We start from the raw sequence: 17,803 nt of genomic DNA, 5'->3' as shown, positions 1-17,803 counted from the left end.
GAGTGAGAGAAGCGCGCGTCAGGTATTCGTACTGGCACGAGTACATTAAGGAATATAGAAATCCACTTAAATTTGCCCCAACTTCCTCACATTGGATTATTTCCTTGAAACTCTGGTGATATATCCTGTGGTTGTTCATAATATGCTTGTAATGTGGTAATTCATCAGAAGCTATCTCTAATAAAATTATAAGCATAGAGGATTATAGTATGTCCTTCAAACACACAGTGTGGATTAAACATGATGTAGCTACACAGTTTATTACATTCAAGTAGACCACTTAAGCACACAAATGAACAAAGTAGTCTATATGACAATGTGAGGGTCTGTTGTATTGCACTTGAGGCCAAAACAGAAGTGTAATATGCCTGATATATCATACAATGTACACTATGCTTTTATTTGACACATTCTCCATGCTAATAATTTCATAGGGATAGCTTCTGATAAATTACCACATTACAAGCATATTATGAACAACCACAGGATATATCCTATGTAATTGAATGATACAGTTTCCCCCCACAAATCTATTCAAGCTGAAATGCAAGTTATGTGCCTCATATCCATAGTACTCAACATCATTGCAATAATTGGTGAGTTTCCTCTGGTTCTTTTTGGCTCATATTTTAATTCAGGTTTATTCACAGTGATTAAATTGCCCATATCAATTTTGATGAGCATCGGATGCCTCTATCTAGCTGTAAGTATGTTTAGTGTCTGGGTGGTCCAAGATAGGGGCCACCCATTCTGGTTACTTAATGCAGCAATGAGTACTGTACTTTTTGGACTGTTTGCTCATCCCATGTCCCACGGGCCGGGTGAACAAACAATTGAGGCAGGACTGTCCCACCCCTACAGCAACTCATGAACAAAAAAGTGGGACATTTGGTAAAATGCCGCAAAAATGTGGATAAATTCAAAAACAAATTCCCTGGAGCAATTCTAACTATCTAATGGCCTAAGAATGTGTCACACTTCTTATTAGACACCTTATGACACTTCCTGCACTGTTTTTCTGGATCCTGTATGAGATTTGCATTGATATCAGTGTTGTCGGCCATCCCAGGACCAACCTCAGCCACACACATAGCATCCTTGCTATCAGGGTGGAGGATTTGAGCCATGAGACCTGAGGTCAGCAAGCTGGATCCACTAGTCATCATTGAAATCATTGTGACCCTCAAATGGGTCACAAGGCACAACAGCCAGCTCTTCATGCTCAAAATTAGTATTGTTGTCTGGTGGGGTGGACTTGGATATGCACTTCCAAAGGTCAGCATTGGTGTGAGGGATATTGCAAAGGATCTTCAAGGCCTCAGGGCTGGAAAGCGGGGGAGGCATTACAGAAAAAAATAACCGCACTATTAGCCATCCTACAGTCTGAGTAAAACCACACCTGTTTTATAGTTGATTGTGCTGAGGTAGTGCATACTATATGAAATGGTCCGAGAACAAAGAGCCTGCTAAAAACGCAAGTCAAGTTGGCATCACTACATTAGAGCTTCTTGTAATTAGCAAAACGGAGTCCAAAACTCACCTCTGTTACTACAGGGCCAAACATGAGCATATGCACGTTGCACACATACTCAACACATACTGACCAATGAGCACCAGAAGCCAATGCTCATAGAATGCACTATACCAAGCCTAGACACAGGATTGTTAGTAAAGGTAATGTGCACACTCAGAATCATTGTTGAGCTATGATTTCCCTGACGCACCTTGTCACTGAGGAATGGAGAACTGCCATGTCCCAGTGTCAACATGACGCATCCCGCAAACTTTGGGCATATTTAGCCCCTAATGAACATTGTGTCCCACGTCGGTCCCAGCCCGTGAACCAAAAAGCGGGATATCCAGAATAGGAAGTCATTTTCCCATGAGCGAAAGGTCAAAAAATTACAATAGTCACCCAAACGAACCTGAATGCACCAGTACAGTCACCTCCCAAAGACATGATACACGTCTTTCACATACACGTACAGAAAAACAATGTACAACTTGTAATATCCACCCAAGATGGTCAAACCTGGCCAGTGAACACAGCACACTATCTCACACATCAAAAGAACATAGTCTAAGTGTTGCATACTGCGCCACCCAATGCAGAAATGTGCCCCCCTCCTAACCCGAACAAGAAAACTTCATCCTGTTCACCTCACACCCTCATGCATGAAGAGAACTGGTCTCCACAACCATGATGTAGAAGCTGATGGGACACTATCAACCAATATCAACTAGCAGGAACTCCACTCCCCCCAAAAAACACGAGAGGTCCGCAATGGCAGGATTTTTGGACATGAGACCGCAGAACACCCATATCTCCTCAGTCAGACACAGGATGCTGGGTACATAAGGCAAGGAAAAAAAATGGAGAAAGGTATGTCCACCAACTCTCTCAAACCCAACCCCACTGCTCGTATCATAACTGATTCACGCAATGGCAAACGCAACCACGACACCAAGTCCATCACACCCACAGCAGAACCCCCCCCCCCCACCCTCTCTCAACAATGAGACCCAGTTCCCATCTCTTAAGAAACCCTGTAACTCTATCAAGAGAGCGCTTGCTACAGTAAGATCATTGCATCCTTACCACCCATGGTCTCATCAACCAGTCCACAGAGCAAATTTATCCGCAAAAACCACTTCAATAGAGCCAGGAGAACGCCACCAGTTGCCCCTCAGCCTACACCTCCTACCACTGCCCCTGGGTCACCATCCTTTATCCCCATTCCTGCTCTATCAGTGGATGAGGAAGCTGCACACATACAGCAGTCCGAAAGCATTGAGAGCCTTGCTGACGACCACGCATCTCCCCGATCTCTGCTATCACTCCCGTCCTCTAGTCTACCATCACACGGAAACCTCCTAGCTCTGGTGATCACACCCATGAACACCAACCCCGATACCTCTCAGCTCAAAGGCAACAAGGTTGCGGCCTCAAACAAGAAACCAGCTGGTCTTACGAACCCCCCTGGGGCCGGTCACCTTCCCTGAAGTGGTATCCACTCTCAACCACGTTGAGCCCTCCACTCACACATTCTTGGATGGCACTCTACATGACATACCCTGCGGAAGGCCCCCTCCAACCCCAGATATACAAAGCACCCGACCAAGGCCTTTCCTGTGCCATCAAAGTCAAATGGAACAAGAAAAAGGGTACCAAAGCTTGGGTCTTCTTGCACTCCCCCCGCCACAAGCCAAATAATCAAGAGAAGCACAACAAGGCAAAAGCCCTCATAGGCAAGATCATGCACAGAGACATTGGGGACTTCACCCTAAGCCAACCCATTGCAGACACCTCCAATGACAAACCCCCCATCAACTCAGCATACCCCCACTGCTACTTGCTATCAGCTCCGGAGGACCCCTCCATTGTAGACTCTGTCCTCAATTTTGGACCCCTAGTCTCCACGGAGGAGATCATGCTCCATATTTGTCCCTTTGCACCCAGCAACCCCAAGTTCATCGGCACAGTACAGCACTTTAACCTCACGAGCAGCAAAGCTGACACCGAGATTGTTGAAACTCACGTCCGCAAACACATCAGGGGACAAGCCAACATCAGGGCAACCCTTGATATGCACTCCACAACAAAGGATCCAAAGGAGCAGGACCAAATTGTGAACTCAATCACCGCTGTTCCCTTCAGCATCAACACATCCCGCTCCTCCCAAATGCTGCTCTGGAACATCTATTTTTGAATCCTCCCCAAGCTCTCCTTTGAGAAACATGTCAACCTAGTCTTCCAGATCTGTCACTTGTCCTTTGTGATGACTGACTACAGACACAGTTTCTTCCAATCTGGGATGCATCAGTTCATCTGCCACGGGTGCCGCAGCTACGACCACCCAATGGGCATGTGCCCTTTTGAACTGCTCCCAGGCTGGTTGGGCCCACATGGCCTCAGTAACGGACCTCCCATTGTGTCCAAAGGTGGTAACCCTCTGAACAGCTCACTTAACGACACCCACAGAGGTAATGCAAACCAAAGTTGAGGTCGCGGACGTGGTGGCAGGGGTAGAAGTGCATACCAAGGCTAGGAGTCTCTGAATGATAGCACAATTTTCATCTCCTCTATAAGCCTCTCAACAGGTTGGATGTACAAGTAGGATAGCTCAACACTATTCCTACCATCAAGATGCATTGATATAGAACTACCTTGCTTTCAAAAAAAAAACTGCATCACATTTTAAGAAAGATATGAGAAAAAACTAAACAGGCACCACAAGCACCCCAAACCAGGAATCACCCTTAGTCTATGACCTTTATATAAATTCCAAACAATCCCCGCCTCAGAAAATCATGCAGCCCCATGCTATTATCATTAAAGCACCTGCTATAATCAATGTGCCCGTACCTCACAAAACATAAAATCACAAGCCCCTACATTATCATAACATTATATGTAATCCCTGAACATCCGCTCATCAGACACACCAACCAAAACAAGTTCTTAGCATAGCGTAACTCATATTTTCCTCCCCCGCAGGCTCCCACTGAGTAGAGAAACACAACAGAACAACAAATAAGGACTTCCTGGAAGGAAAACACCATCTATGGTATTAAAATCCTACTCTCACATCTCCATGTAGTAGTGTTGCCATTGAGGCAAGGTGACCTCAAGGTGACCTCACCTTGCCTCAAAATTTTGACACCTTGGCTAACCTTGAATGATCTGAGGCAACCTCGAGCTAGTCTTGCATTACCTTGCGAGGTGAAATTCTTCTCGGTAGATCACTGTTATCTATAGCCTGTTCCTCCTTCATAGATTGTTTTGAGCCATCATAAATACTATTTGCATGCTCCAGACCACATTACAACCAATACTTGAAAGTTGTACCAGTACTAGAATGAAATGACATGTCTCAGAAACACATAATCTACAAGACACCAGCATCTAGATGGAGCAAGTATGTGGCAGAGCATAGGTATTTGCCCACCCAAAACCTCCTGCAACAACTACAGCCAGCTCCACCATCAGGTTTTTGTGATGCAACTTCACCTATTGCCAGTCCATGCAGTGGAATCCCTCTGCAGGCACTGATAGTACCTGGGATCTAGGCAATTTTTGCATTTACTTTGCATTTGAGCTTCTCACTTTGTTTCAGGTCAATGAAGCAGTATTCCCTCTGCTGTTTCATGTTGCCACAGACATTCTCCTGGCTCAGGCCCCATCCTCTGTTGCATCAGAATGTGTTTTCTCATCAAGTAAATAGACATGCACCAACTCCCAAAACAAGCTCTCATCAGACACTCTTGAACAGCTTCAATTTCTCAAGTATACTTATAAGCAGGATAGGCTGAACTATACAGAAGATTTGGTGGTTTGCAAGAGGGACTACAGCATTTCTGGACTGGTCACAAGACGTGCCACTGACGAATTGGTGCTGGAAGGCAATCTCAGCCTCTTGGATGAACGGCTGAGTTGCCTAATCTGTCACCTCACCTCGATGGCAATACTACCGTGTAGTGTAAAACCTGCCCTTTGCCTGGCCGCACTGGACAGAATCTTTTACAACATGAAACTCTCCAAACTACATCCACTCCTTATGTATCCCTTCGTAACCAGTTATAAAAACCATGAATAGCCCCAGTTTCTGCCCATGGCATCCTCCCAACATACATACCCACCAGATCAGATTGCCCTGCTGTTGGCAGCAATGAACACTGCCTGCCTCAAAGTTGCAGGTGTAATGGTTGTGGTAGAGAGAGCCCAGCATCTCACACCACCCTTAGGGAAATGCACTCGCCCCATCTTCTGCCTGGTCAACATTACTGTACCTCGCAAATGGAAGATCCGCATTAGTAATCCTGTAACAGGATACATCAACACTTTCCAAATCCAGTGCAGTCCAATGAACCTGTAACCCTCACCTTCAGAGGAGTCATATCTGGCTTTATTGACATAGACATCTGCAACATCCACTTCCTGGTAGCACCATACCACGCTCCTTACTCCTCCAAATCTAACATTCTATCATTAAGTGCACCTCTCCTTTCCTGGGACTCTCTCAATACCCTAAACAATGAGTCACAGTTTTTTAATATCCAGGTCATTAGGTAGTAAAATAGTTGTGTCACTCACAAGGACTACTGTATCTTATTGTAAATATTTTGTCACTGCACAAAACCAATACCAGTAATGCTGAAAATGCAGGCCGTGTTCACATGTGAGGATGAAACAACCATGCCTAATATAAGCACGGGGGCCTAAATTGCGTGGTCAACTGGGGCCAAAATATACTGACATTGGACTTAATAAAACCGATGGACAGGAAAGCCCTGGACTTCAAAAAATCACTAAAACAGAGACCTATTCAGGTCTCCAGGAAGAGCCGTGCCGAGAGGCTGAAGATGCAATGCAAAACATAGGAGATACCTCACCAATCTTATGAAGTAGCTGACCATCATATTCCCCTTGCCATGTGGAAAGCAGTTTTACTGCTGCAACTTTTGCTGAGGGGCAGTGGCACACCAATCAGCGACTCCACTTTTTTCAAATAATCCTAGCAGACCAGGTCTGCAAACAAATACTAACTTTTCACCCCCGCAGCACAATCAACAGCAAGAACAAGGACCCGCCACCTCAAGACCATCAAAATCACCACCCACATACCAACACCATACATCTATACTGACGAACCCCGAGGTAAGTATGTCCCCTACATTCTCACCCACTGAGGCACCGAAGCAAACCCCTCCACTTGAAAGCCTATACCAAGGCATCCTCACAGAGGATATTGATGCTGAATTAATTGACAAGAACCTTCTTGCTCAGCATGATCTCAACAAAGATCAGGAAGTACCTACTCTCTTCAACGTAAACCAAATACCGTCAATTGAACCATGGTCAAACCATAACACACATGAAAACCCTCCTGAACAATGACATCAACCAAAACAAAAACCACAGCCATCAAGTCAAAAAGTACCAGAGCACGTACCATAGTAGGATCCCTGCACATAAGAGGACGATTCAGTGAACTTAAAAATAAGTGGCCTAACATAAACCAGATGATACACTTACAAAAAATTGGCATTCTAGCCCTACAAGAATCACATCTGAAATTAGATGAAACAAATGAAAGATACCATAAATCCATGTTTATTACTAGCTCAAACAACAAAAACCGTCCAAGAGTAGGAGGTCTTGCTCTGGTCCTAAACAAGAAACTATTTCAGACAAACCAAGTAAAATTGATCACCATTGTACCAGGTCAAGCGATGATCAGCCAAATCACATGGCACAACAAAAAAAGACTCACCATCCTCAACATATATGCACCCGCATCCAATGACCACAATATGGATGAATTCTGGACAACAAGCCAACATCAGCTATCAATGACACTCAAGCCCATACCAAAACCGGACGTGGTCTTAGGAGACTTCAACATGGTTGAGGATTCAATGGACCGTATTCCACACTGACTGAATGACAACACCATCCTATCATTCCGTCACCTTAAAACATTCCTAAATATAAGCAACAGATGGTGCCTAACCAACCCGAAAGACATCAACTTCACTTTTTTGCAAACTGAACATCAAGGACACAGCCAATTATGAATAGACAGAATATATGCCAATAACACCCACATACCATTCTGTAGAGACTGGGAAATATTGGATACTGGAATCCCAACAGACCACAGGATGGTCACTGTAAGATTATCTGCCAAAGAGCTACCCTTTGTTGGAAAAGGTAGATGGACAATGCCAATCAGACTCACAAAAGACCGAAACTGCTTGACTTCATCATTAAAAGAGGAGATGAACTATGAAAAGAACTCAAGTCCATTAAAGAATCAGGACACTTACCTAATCACAACCCGCAAACAGCTTTTAAAGCCTTTAAAGAGGAAATCATAACCACAATCAGGACAGAAGCAAAGACACAAATCCTGAAACTCACTGCCTCAATGAACAAACTTAAAGAAGAGCTAAAGACAACCCTAAAAGCAACATCCATAGATGAAATAGAGAGCCAACAGAAAATATCAGAACTACAAGCAAAAATAGAGAACATTGAAAAGAATAATAATATCCAAAGCAAGATTCCGTGCGGAGAAAGAATGCGCAGCTAGCAAAACATGGGCCAAAGTCGGAAAATCAAAAGCCCCTTGCAACACCATCACGGAGCTCACATACCCAGAATCAAATCCCAAAAAATAAAAATAAAATGTACTGATAAAATGGCTGAGATAGCAAGAACATACCACAAGAATCTACAGGAATCCAGTCTAGCCTCCCAAGAAATCCGGACATTGCAAGCAACAAAATACTAGACAAAATTCAAGTCAGTCTACCACAAAAAGCAGGGAACAGATGGCCAACAAGATATCGAAAACTGAGATTGCCAAAGTCCTGAAGAACCTACTCAATGGGAAAGCTGCAAGCATAGATGGAATCCCATATGAACTATGGAAAGAAATCAGCAAGCTTGCACCCAAAGACGATCCAAGCACAAACACAACAAATAAGCCAGCTTTTGACATAATAGAAACACTCACATACATTTACAATGACATTGAAGAACACAGTGTAGACCCGTCCACAAACTTCTCAGCAGGATGGATGTGTCCCCTATATAAGAAAAAAGACTGTACGGACATAGTGAACTATAGGCCTATAACCCTGTTAAACACAGATTACAAAATACTCACAAAAGCCATAGCAGTACAACTAGCAGATGCAGTCCTGCACATAGTCCACCCTAACCAAGCCGGTTTCATTCCAGGCAGAAGTATAACTGCCCAGATATGCCTTATAGAGATGATCAAAGCCTATGCAGAAAAAAAAGGGAAAATGGAGCAATCATTGCACTGGATCAAGAAAAAGCCTATGATACGATATCACATACGTACCTTTTCAAAACCCTCGAAAATTTTGGCTTCCCTGAGTCCTTCATTAACCTAATCCGCACTCTATACCAACATGCAGAAACCTCCATCATGATAAATGGAATCCTAAGTATCCCATTCCAGATTCTAAGAGGAGTTTGACAAGGCAACACAATGTCATATCTCCTTTTTGACATTGCCATTGAGCCCCTGGCATACATGATCAGAATCTCATGTATCAAAGGCTACAAAACCCCTACCATGAATAACAGGGCTGTTGTTGCAATGTTTGCGGATGATACAACTGTTTTCCTCAGCCACAACAACAACTTCCATGCTCTCAACATGATCCTAAACTACTGGTGTATTGCATCAGAAGCCAAGTTCAACATTGACAAAACAGAAATCATACCTATCGGCTCCCCAGAACACTGTACAAGAATAATTGAAACCAGGAAACTTCACCCATTGCATAACCCAATCCCCAGGAATATCCAAGTTGCCAAAAACAGGATGGCAGTCCGCATACTAGGAGCGTGGCTAGGAAACAAAGTTAACCAAGCCACTGTCTGGTCTACCATAATTGACCAGATAAAAAATAACTTTCAGAATGGGAACAATCATATCCATCCCTAGAGGGATGAAGCATCATCATACAATGGCAACTGGGCGGAAAGACCCAATACCTAACTGCCGCACAGGGCATGCCTAACAGCATAGTTCAAGAGCTGAAGGAAATACTATATGACTTCATGTGGGATGGCAGAGGTCGACACATTGTCAACCTCCCGCCAATGAAAATGAAACATACCACAGGAGGAAAAAACATCCTGGACCTAGACTGGAGGAACACAGCGATTGAACTGGACTGGTTACATAGACTTCTCGAACCTGAAGAAACAAGAGAAAGATGGGCATTTTTTTGCCCACCACTTGATCAACACATCTCCTAGAACTAAAGCGAGAACATACCCGGAAACCAGACAATCCTTTCTGCACCAATTATGACTCCCATTGTATTTAAAACTCCCCCCTTACATCACTCAAATGCTAGAAACGGGAGACAAATACAACCTTCAGATTGATAATGTCAGACTGAACAACCTCACCAAAGTATGTATGCCCTTCTGGCACCATATAGCACAAGATCCAAATGGGCATGCGACCTCAAAACCCTCTCTGGACAAATGCCTAAGACAGAACCACACAATAAGAACCGTCAACAACTGCTGGGAGTGGATCAATAACATAACAAACTCTCACCAGGACACGAACATATGCATGTGTAACTCATGTCGGCACATGAGGTTTGTGATAGATTGTGACCACCCAGCTGCATGCATAAACCATGCCTGCACTCTGCTAAACAAGATTCAACCAAAATGGAACCCAAAAATCAACACACCAACCCAACAAATCCCCAGTGAACAGGAATGAAGAAACATCGGGAAAAACTCAACAATTTTTGACGACCCAATGCACGAACAAAACCGCCAACCGGAAGTCCGTGTCTTCACAAAAGGCATAAGCTTCCAGGAGGAATGGCCAGCTCCACCTAATAACACAACCCAACAACCACCATTCCAAGAATGCCCTGGAAAATCTCAATATGTGGGAAACAAAAACATCTCAAGGACAGCCTCCAGACTACCCAGATACAAAAAACAGTCATCAACAAAACTTCGGTGTCCACCATTGGGGAAATCACAGCTGCAAATGCTGCAATCAACTGAACACCCAAGAATGAGGATATCCACATCTTAGTACCTTCCAAACCCCTAAAAAAAACTATCTCACATCACAACTAAAACATCAGGAAAACAGTGGATGGGTCTCACTTACCAAAGATGAATGCTCCTGGACACGTCTCCTAGTCACCCAGCTTCGAGCAGGATGCAGTGCAACCACAATATTAGACTCCAAGGACATGAATACTGCAAAGATAGTCAAAGATCTCACAAGAGACAGCTTGTCGCATACAGCAATAACTCACCCTCCCCCCTGGTATATTCTGAACTACACAGCATCCCCCTAGAGGCTGGAAAACAAAGAACTTTCTATAAAATCTTCAGAGAGATGAACAGAGCACACCAACAAAGACTAGCTGAAATAAACCTCACTCCCATAAGATTTATGATAGCCGAGCTAAACAGGAGAGTGCCTGATAACTCTAAGATATGGGGAATAACCTAAGATAAAGACCTAGATGTTAAGATCAGAAACTTCTTCTGGAAGTGCATCCACCAAGTGTACAAAATTGGCCAGTACTGGATGCAAATCCCCAACCATGAACACAGGGACATATGCCCTCTATGCAAAGAGGAAAATGACACCATCAAACATATTCTACTCACCTGCGGCCACAAAAATGCCCCTCCAAAAGTAATATGGGCACTGGTTGAGGACCTTTGGTGTCTCCAGGGAACCAGCTGGCCAGACCTGACGATTGGTATTGTTCTTGGATGCGGCCTGATAAACTTCCGCACCACCTCCAAGAAACCAGATGAAGGAGCAAGCAGACTATTCAAAATCCTAGTAGCAGAATCAGTCTACCTCATCTGGATCCTCGAATGGGAATGTCAAAAGAACACCCCAAACTATCCTGATGGCGCCCACTCTCCAGAGGAAGTAAAACGCAGATGGTACGCCAGAATCAACCACCACCTTGAAATGGACAAAATGATGGTGGATAGATTCAAAGTGAGCAGACACACCCTAGAAAGAAAGTGGAACAAACATGGACAAGGGTCTGAGATCAAAACAACCTATCCGAGAATTGGATTTACAATTTGGGGGTTTTAGTGGGTAACACTCCTTGCCAGCTACCCGGCAGAAATAGATAATAAGGAGATCAGTCCCACACTGCCACATGGCGTGCAAAATGCATTTCCCCCAGGTGATGCTACTTTTTGGATCTCGACATTGGTCTTTTGGGTCTCTACTTTCTGATATCAAGCTACAGCTCACAGGTGAAACCCCTGCATTCCTGACGTCTCAGACAGGGGCAATTGCCTCTGTTATACGGCATGTACTGCATCGCTGTCTGGTACTCTTTTTTTCTCTTCCCATGAAAGGAACGTCCCACCAAAAAAAAAAATCTCTTCTACCTCCTTACTCTGGTCTTGTTGTGTCTCCTTGCACACATATCTCTCGACTCACCCCTTCTACTCACTTACCAACTTTGCCAACCATTATATATAAAGTCGGACCCTTTTGTGCCTCACGTGCTGCTCCTCATACTCTACCTGAGCAGCCAAAGCACACAACTTACTTAGACATTGAAGTATGCTCTGCTGCTTGTCCAATATCATTGGCATCATCAACCATAGCTGACTCTTGGCTCCAGACCATCCATGACCTGGGTATATGCAATGGTTAACAGTCCGGTTTTATGAATGTAACATGCAGTTTTGGCCATGTATGTTTATGCTATCAATAACTTAATGCACTGTGCCCACTGCCAATCACTCCAACTCCCGTGTCCTTCTCTCATGAGTATATAATGTCTACCAGCAGCCTCTTGATGCAATCTTCACCATACACAACACTGTATGATTGCACTCTGCTGCAAGCCTGCACTTTTTGCACTTTTGCAGTACACTACACTGCATACCTCTGCACCATGCTGCAGCCTCTGCCAACTTTGTGCCGTCCTCCACGATGTAATCTATTACCCCTGGGCTGAGTTTTGCGGGGTATCCAAAATCAACGGCTTTGCATGGCAAGCCTGCAATCTCATTTGTCTGTCCTTTTTCAAATATACTGATCCTCGACTTGTTTTTTTGGAGATGCTCAATCCCTGTCACCTGGAATACATACATGCAAACTACATGTACTAGTTGTGTATCTTCATTGCTTGATGATGGCCAGGAAAACTATTCTTATTGGATTCTTGGTGAACCCTACTACCATTTAAGCACCTGTGTTGATGACTGCAATATGAAATACAACCACCATGATTGTTAGTGTTAGAGCAACGCACATGGAGTGCCAATGTTGGAGTAACACATTTATTAGCCTCCCCCATCATCTGCTTTGTTGCACCGGTGTTGAAGGTGAGTTCCAGCAGTTCTTTGAACTCTGAGTAGATAGTTGACTGGAATGACTTATGTCTCTGTAGCATTCACCTCCACTGTCTTTCATGAAGCCTTCTGTGCCAAACCAACCGCATCAGGCTGGTGTCAACCAATCCACCAGCAGCCCTAGTGATGGTGCAGGTGCACCAGTGTCCAATGCAGCATCAAACCGACTGGTGCCCATCCTCGATGCCCATGATAATGCCTATGTAGACGGTTTCAGTTGATGTCACTGACACAATGGTTTCATCAGGGAGAGTTTGTGCATATACACAACCATATGGGTACCCAGAGCAATCATCAACAGCAATATCATCTTTAACATTCAACCTTCCATCGCCAGCACCTTTACCCTATACTGGACTGGCAGGCACATATCTGTCACAGGTCTCACACCCACATTACCTGCTGCCACTGCCCCCTGTCCTTTCAGCATACCAAAACCCATCACCATATCAATTCCCCTTTGCATACCCCACTCATGTGGCTGTGCCTCCCACTTCTATTCCTTCTATTTACATGTTTCCCCCACAAGGTTATACTGCACCAGCCTTACCTCCTATGTCAATCAATACCATACATCCTCTACTCAACCCACCCCAAAATCAAGTACCAACCACCAGCTCCTCCACTTCAAAACCAGAACCAAAAGCAAGGCTACAGAACCATGCTCTACAACCGGTGGAAGGAGCAATGGCTCCAGTCGACAAGGAGCCGTCACCTCATTTCAATTGATCCCTCTCTCCCCTCAGGAAAATACATGAAGCTGATTCAATCTTATCCCAGATACAAGACTGCGGTGCTCACGCAACTACATACCTGCCGCTTACCACTAAACCAACACTTACACTGTATAGGAAAATGTGATGACCCACATTGCAACTCTTGCCCAGGTCTTGACGAGACGGTCTGACACTACCTATTCTCATGCCCACATTGGGGCCAAGCTCAACAGGCGCTTGTGTTCTCACTTGGACAAGACACTTTTACCAAAAGTCACCTCCTTAATGACCCCAATGGAACATACAAAATCATGAAGTTCATTGATCAGACAGGGAGATTCTGGTCTACCTTCAGTTCAGTATGTCGCACATTATATTTGGGCACATAAAACTGCTTTGCTGCTAGGCTTGCAACAAGGCGCTATCTATATGGACTTGTGGGCCAAACCCTGGCAGTTGCTGGAAATGCAGGGTGGGGCAACTATCACAACCAGAAGTCAAAAAATGAGAGTCAACCAAACAAAGGCGTAACAGGCTACAGCCAGGGAAATTACAACACACCACCCTCCAGAGACATATCCACAACACCCTCCACTTACATGTTAGACATATCTGAATGTATGATCCCACTTTCTCCATGGTGGCTCGGGAAACTCATAGGAAATGGGCTGACCAGGGGGGGCCATCCAATGCTGAACCTGTGACCCTCGGGAGCCGAGTGGGATTGGGCAATGGGCCTTATCTTTCATTAGTAGCTACTAGTATGTATTGTCCGACATGGGGTGACTAACCCCAATGGATGCAAATGGAACAATAATAATAATAATAATAATAATAATAATAATAACCAGAACCAAAAAAAGTCAGCTGTTGAAACTTGGGTTGGCTGTGCTGCTTCAATGCCTTCAAGCTTCCATCATGTACATTCTTCCAGTAAGATTCATTCTTCAACATGAGCCAGCCTCACAAATTAGCACTTCACCAAGGCCGCCAGAATAAGAAATCAGTAACAGGTGCGACAGCACTTTTGCAAATATTTTTCAAGAGTGTTAACTTGAAGGCTGTTGCATTAGTCTAGGACAATGGCAGACACTCAGGTATCAAGACTTCTTGGGTTGAACATCACACCAGGGCTGGTCCACAATCAACTCTGTCCATAACCAAAGCACATAGGTTAGCCCACCAAAAAGACTCCAATACAAATGTATCCAGTTTCTTGAGTAACATAAACTCTGCTGGCTACAAGACTGTTGTTTTCAAGTCTGCTGAGGATTGGGACTACTGGCCCAATGGGGCATTCAAAGCTGACATATCTGACAAGATCCACAGAAAGACCCGAGGGTTGATGGTCCATTGGGCCACATCTACATACAGAGTACCATCCGGCCCCACCCTAGCTAAAAGATGGAAGAAAGGCCACTACTCCAAGCACTCATGTCAAGGTATCATTACCTGTGAAAATGACAGCTGCCAGGTGATAGTCTAACCACAGTCATGGAAATCTGGCATTCAGACACAGATCAACAAGCCATACCCCAGGTGTTGTGCCTTGCTCATCCATGAGTCCTGCCAGAATGTTGCTGAAATATGGACATGGAGTGGGGGATACCATTATTGCAACAGCATCCATCCTCACAATCACCCCTGTCCTTGACTATTGCATGCCTCTGTTCAGGAGGAAGCCCAGTTCATCAACTTATGTGATAATAATCCTGGAGCTGGTCCAGCAAAATTTATTGCTGGAATTCCCATCCTCAGTGGTGACAGATGTTCTGTTGCAAATATTTCACCCACATATGTGAACATTAGTCATGTGACTAAAGACTGTCAGAAACTCAAGGCATCTGTACCACGCGGTGGTGACACTTTTATCCTTGACTTTTCCTACTTTGATTGTAGCCATCCGACCTTTGTCACCTCCGGTCAGATTAGTGCTGTTACAGTGTTCACGATGCAGAGTAAATTCATGAAATCTCTACTGCTCAAGAACTATATTGCAGATGAGCTGGTGAATGGATTTGTTACAGATGAAACCCACAAGTATTTTGCTGATCACAATGCCTTCCTCCTCATCACTGCAACCTACTTGCTAGAGCTTAATTATTGGGTGCTAGTTCAATTTGCTTATCTCAATAGGGCAACAGCAGGACACTACTGAGTGCACTTTCTGGCTTTGTTTAAAAGCATAGCTGCTCAGGCTGTTGAACAGAGAATTCCCGTTTCTGACAAACTATTTGCAGGGGTATAGTCTTCTTTCGAAATATATCTGGCATAGTCATGCTCAAGTCTGTTTCTTGTAGGTCATTGACTTCAGCGATGCTGAACGCGTAGGTTTTGAAAAAGTCTTTGTTGATTTTTGGCATCTACAACACCAATTGATAACCATACAGAAGAATAGCTGTATGAAGATGCAAAGAAGTGTCTGAAGGGTTGTCACCAACACTTTATCGCTGGAACCACCTGGCTTAAGCACACAGGCCTTGTACATTCTGACTGGAACTCAAAAAAGTATTTTGACACATGCATTCAGGAGCTGATGAATACTCATGATCAACATCAATTCCAGACCATGGTATCTCAGCTTTGTGAACAATTCCCAAAAGTTAAGACATGAAATGACTGGTGGTTACATCCAAATCATGCTGATCTGATTGTTGAAAGCCAGCACCAGATGGACCCTGTTATTTGGGATGCAATACCCTTCAGCACCAATGCATCTGAGGCGATGCATGCACAAATATACAGAGCAATCAGCAACAACTTTGCTTTGATGGAGGGGCTTAATGGCCTCTTTGCCCTTCATCAATGCTTCTTTCATCTGCATATGGCTGCTTTTGGTAAAACTTTGCACATCTTTGTTTCATAGTGGTTTACTAACAGCCAATGTAGCAGGAACACCTATCAAATATGAGCCCAGTGTACCATGGAAGCAACACACAGAGGAATTTGAGCAGAGCAAATCTAGTTGTCAACCACCAGTTCATCCTCACAGTGATGCTCCCCCTTCAAAAATTCTCAGCTTCTGAAACATGAGGCAAAGCCAGTAAACCGAGAACATATTGGATACCCTTGGAAGAAACTATCCTGTTGGCTTGATACAGCACTGGAGCTGCTTTTCTGGATGGCAATGCGTGATTTCAATGACTACAGGCAGCACTTCATTTCCTGCCCGGCCTCTGCTGAGATCTATAAGCTCCTCAGCATTGTTGATCTACATCACACTACTATTACTAATGACCCATCTGCTCTAGGGGAGAATACCTCAGAGTTACTAGGAGAGCAACATGACTGTTTCAGGATACTTCTCAAATCCATCAGGATCATTGATTCACTGGATGCTGAATGTTCTGTATTTGTATGTTGTAACCCTTTTTCATTCTTCCTGCATCTCATGGAAGGACCATTATTCATATAGTCATGGTTATCAAGATTAGTAACAGAAAACAGATTCTTTACTGCAAATGACTTTGTGGCTCACTTGTTGTTCCAAACATTCAAGGTATGCATTCACACCTGCAACAGGATACCCCAGACTCGGAAGAAAAGGCATCAACAGAGGGTGGTTTGTTCACATATGCAAATCTCATCACAGCCACAGACACACTTTGGCCTCTTGCTTCTTAGACAGGACCACAAGACCTATGGTAGCAGTGTGCTCCATTGGTTTCAGGATCTAACTTGCCTTAATTCTCCCCATGACAAGATTGGCTCAGGGTGCTGGCATGAAGCAAGTGGGGTAAAGTACTGTTATGGTCAAGGAGACGTCACTTCTGTCATCCTTTCTATGCCAGTAATTCTTGTTATAAATATATCAATGAGACAGAGGATAACTCTGGAGGTTCGTGGGATGCACTAAAGAAGTTGTTTCTACCTGCTCCCAAAGGTGACAATCCCTCTGCACATGGTCTTTTCTATGAGCTTGTTGTGCTTGCCTTGTATAGCTCCACTCAGCAACACTTCATTGTCCGTTATTCCGTCTCCCCTCTTGGTTGATCAAAGGAGCTGATCTATGTCTATGATGGACTACATTACGGTGGTCAGCATCAACGTGTGGATCCATCAAAAGCCAGTCTATTCTTGCTGGACCAAACCCTATTATACCTCCTGGATGCTCTCCCAATGCACTTGTCTATTGCTTACATGGTGGTCTGAC

General features: G+C 44.2%; 5 protein-coding genes across 5 annotated transcripts; all 5 read left to right on the top strand.

Annotated features, from left to right (window-relative positions):
* Positions 1 to 2,604: 2,604 nt before the first annotated feature.
* Positions 2,605 to 3,710, top strand: CONPUDRAFT_74643 (uncharacterized protein; the record flags this gene model as incomplete). Its single annotated transcript, XM_007772351.1, has 2 exons — positions 2,605 to 2,989; positions 3,085 to 3,710. The coding sequence occupies 2 exons, from the start codon at positions 2,605 to 2,607 to the stop codon at positions 3,708 to 3,710; spliced, it is 1,011 nt and encodes a 336-aa protein (XP_007770541.1).
* A 5,361-nt stretch (positions 3,711 to 9,071) lies between these two features.
* CONPUDRAFT_60230 (uncharacterized protein) lies at positions 9,072 to 9,488 on the top strand (the record flags this gene model as incomplete). Its single annotated transcript, XM_007772299.1, has 1 exon — positions 9,072 to 9,488. One exon carries the CDS (start codon positions 9,072 to 9,074, stop codon positions 9,486 to 9,488), a length of 417 nt encoding a protein of 138 aa, XP_007770489.1.
* A 1,746-nt stretch (positions 9,489 to 11,234) lies between these two features.
* CONPUDRAFT_32186 (uncharacterized protein) lies at positions 11,235 to 11,579 on the top strand (the record flags this gene model as incomplete). Its single annotated transcript, XM_007772214.1, has 1 exon — positions 11,235 to 11,579. A coding segment is annotated over one exon (345 nt), but the record flags the coding sequence as incomplete, so codon positions are not given.
* A 1,212-nt stretch (positions 11,580 to 12,791) lies between these two features.
* On the top strand, positions 12,792 to 13,155 carry CONPUDRAFT_155813 (uncharacterized protein; the record flags this gene model as incomplete). The annotated part of the gene is made up of 3 exons (XM_007772644.1): positions 12,792 to 12,813; positions 12,870 to 12,907; positions 12,973 to 13,155. The coding sequence occupies 3 exons, from the start codon at positions 12,792 to 12,794 to the stop codon at positions 13,153 to 13,155; spliced, it is 243 nt and encodes an 80-aa protein (XP_007770834.1).
* Positions 13,156 to 14,568: 1,413 nt separating this feature from the next.
* Positions 14,569 to 15,808, top strand: CONPUDRAFT_74641 (uncharacterized protein; the record flags this gene model as incomplete). Its single annotated transcript, XM_007772350.1, has 4 exons — positions 14,569 to 14,583; positions 14,729 to 14,823; positions 14,863 to 15,124; positions 15,326 to 15,808. The coding sequence occupies 4 exons, from the start codon at positions 14,569 to 14,571 to the stop codon at positions 15,806 to 15,808; spliced, it is 855 nt and encodes a 284-aa protein (XP_007770540.1).
* Between the last annotated feature and the right edge of the window lie 1,995 nt (positions 15,809 to 17,803).

The sequence above is a fragment of the Coniophora puteana genome (assembly GCF_000271625.1).
Source record: "Coniophora puteana RWD-64-598 SS2 unplaced genomic scaffold CONPUscaffold_9, whole genome shotgun sequence".
Taxonomy (NCBI): Eukaryota; Fungi; Basidiomycota; class Agaricomycetes; order Boletales; family Coniophoraceae; genus Coniophora; species Coniophora puteana.
This window is presented reverse-complemented; position numbering and strand designations above follow the sequence as displayed.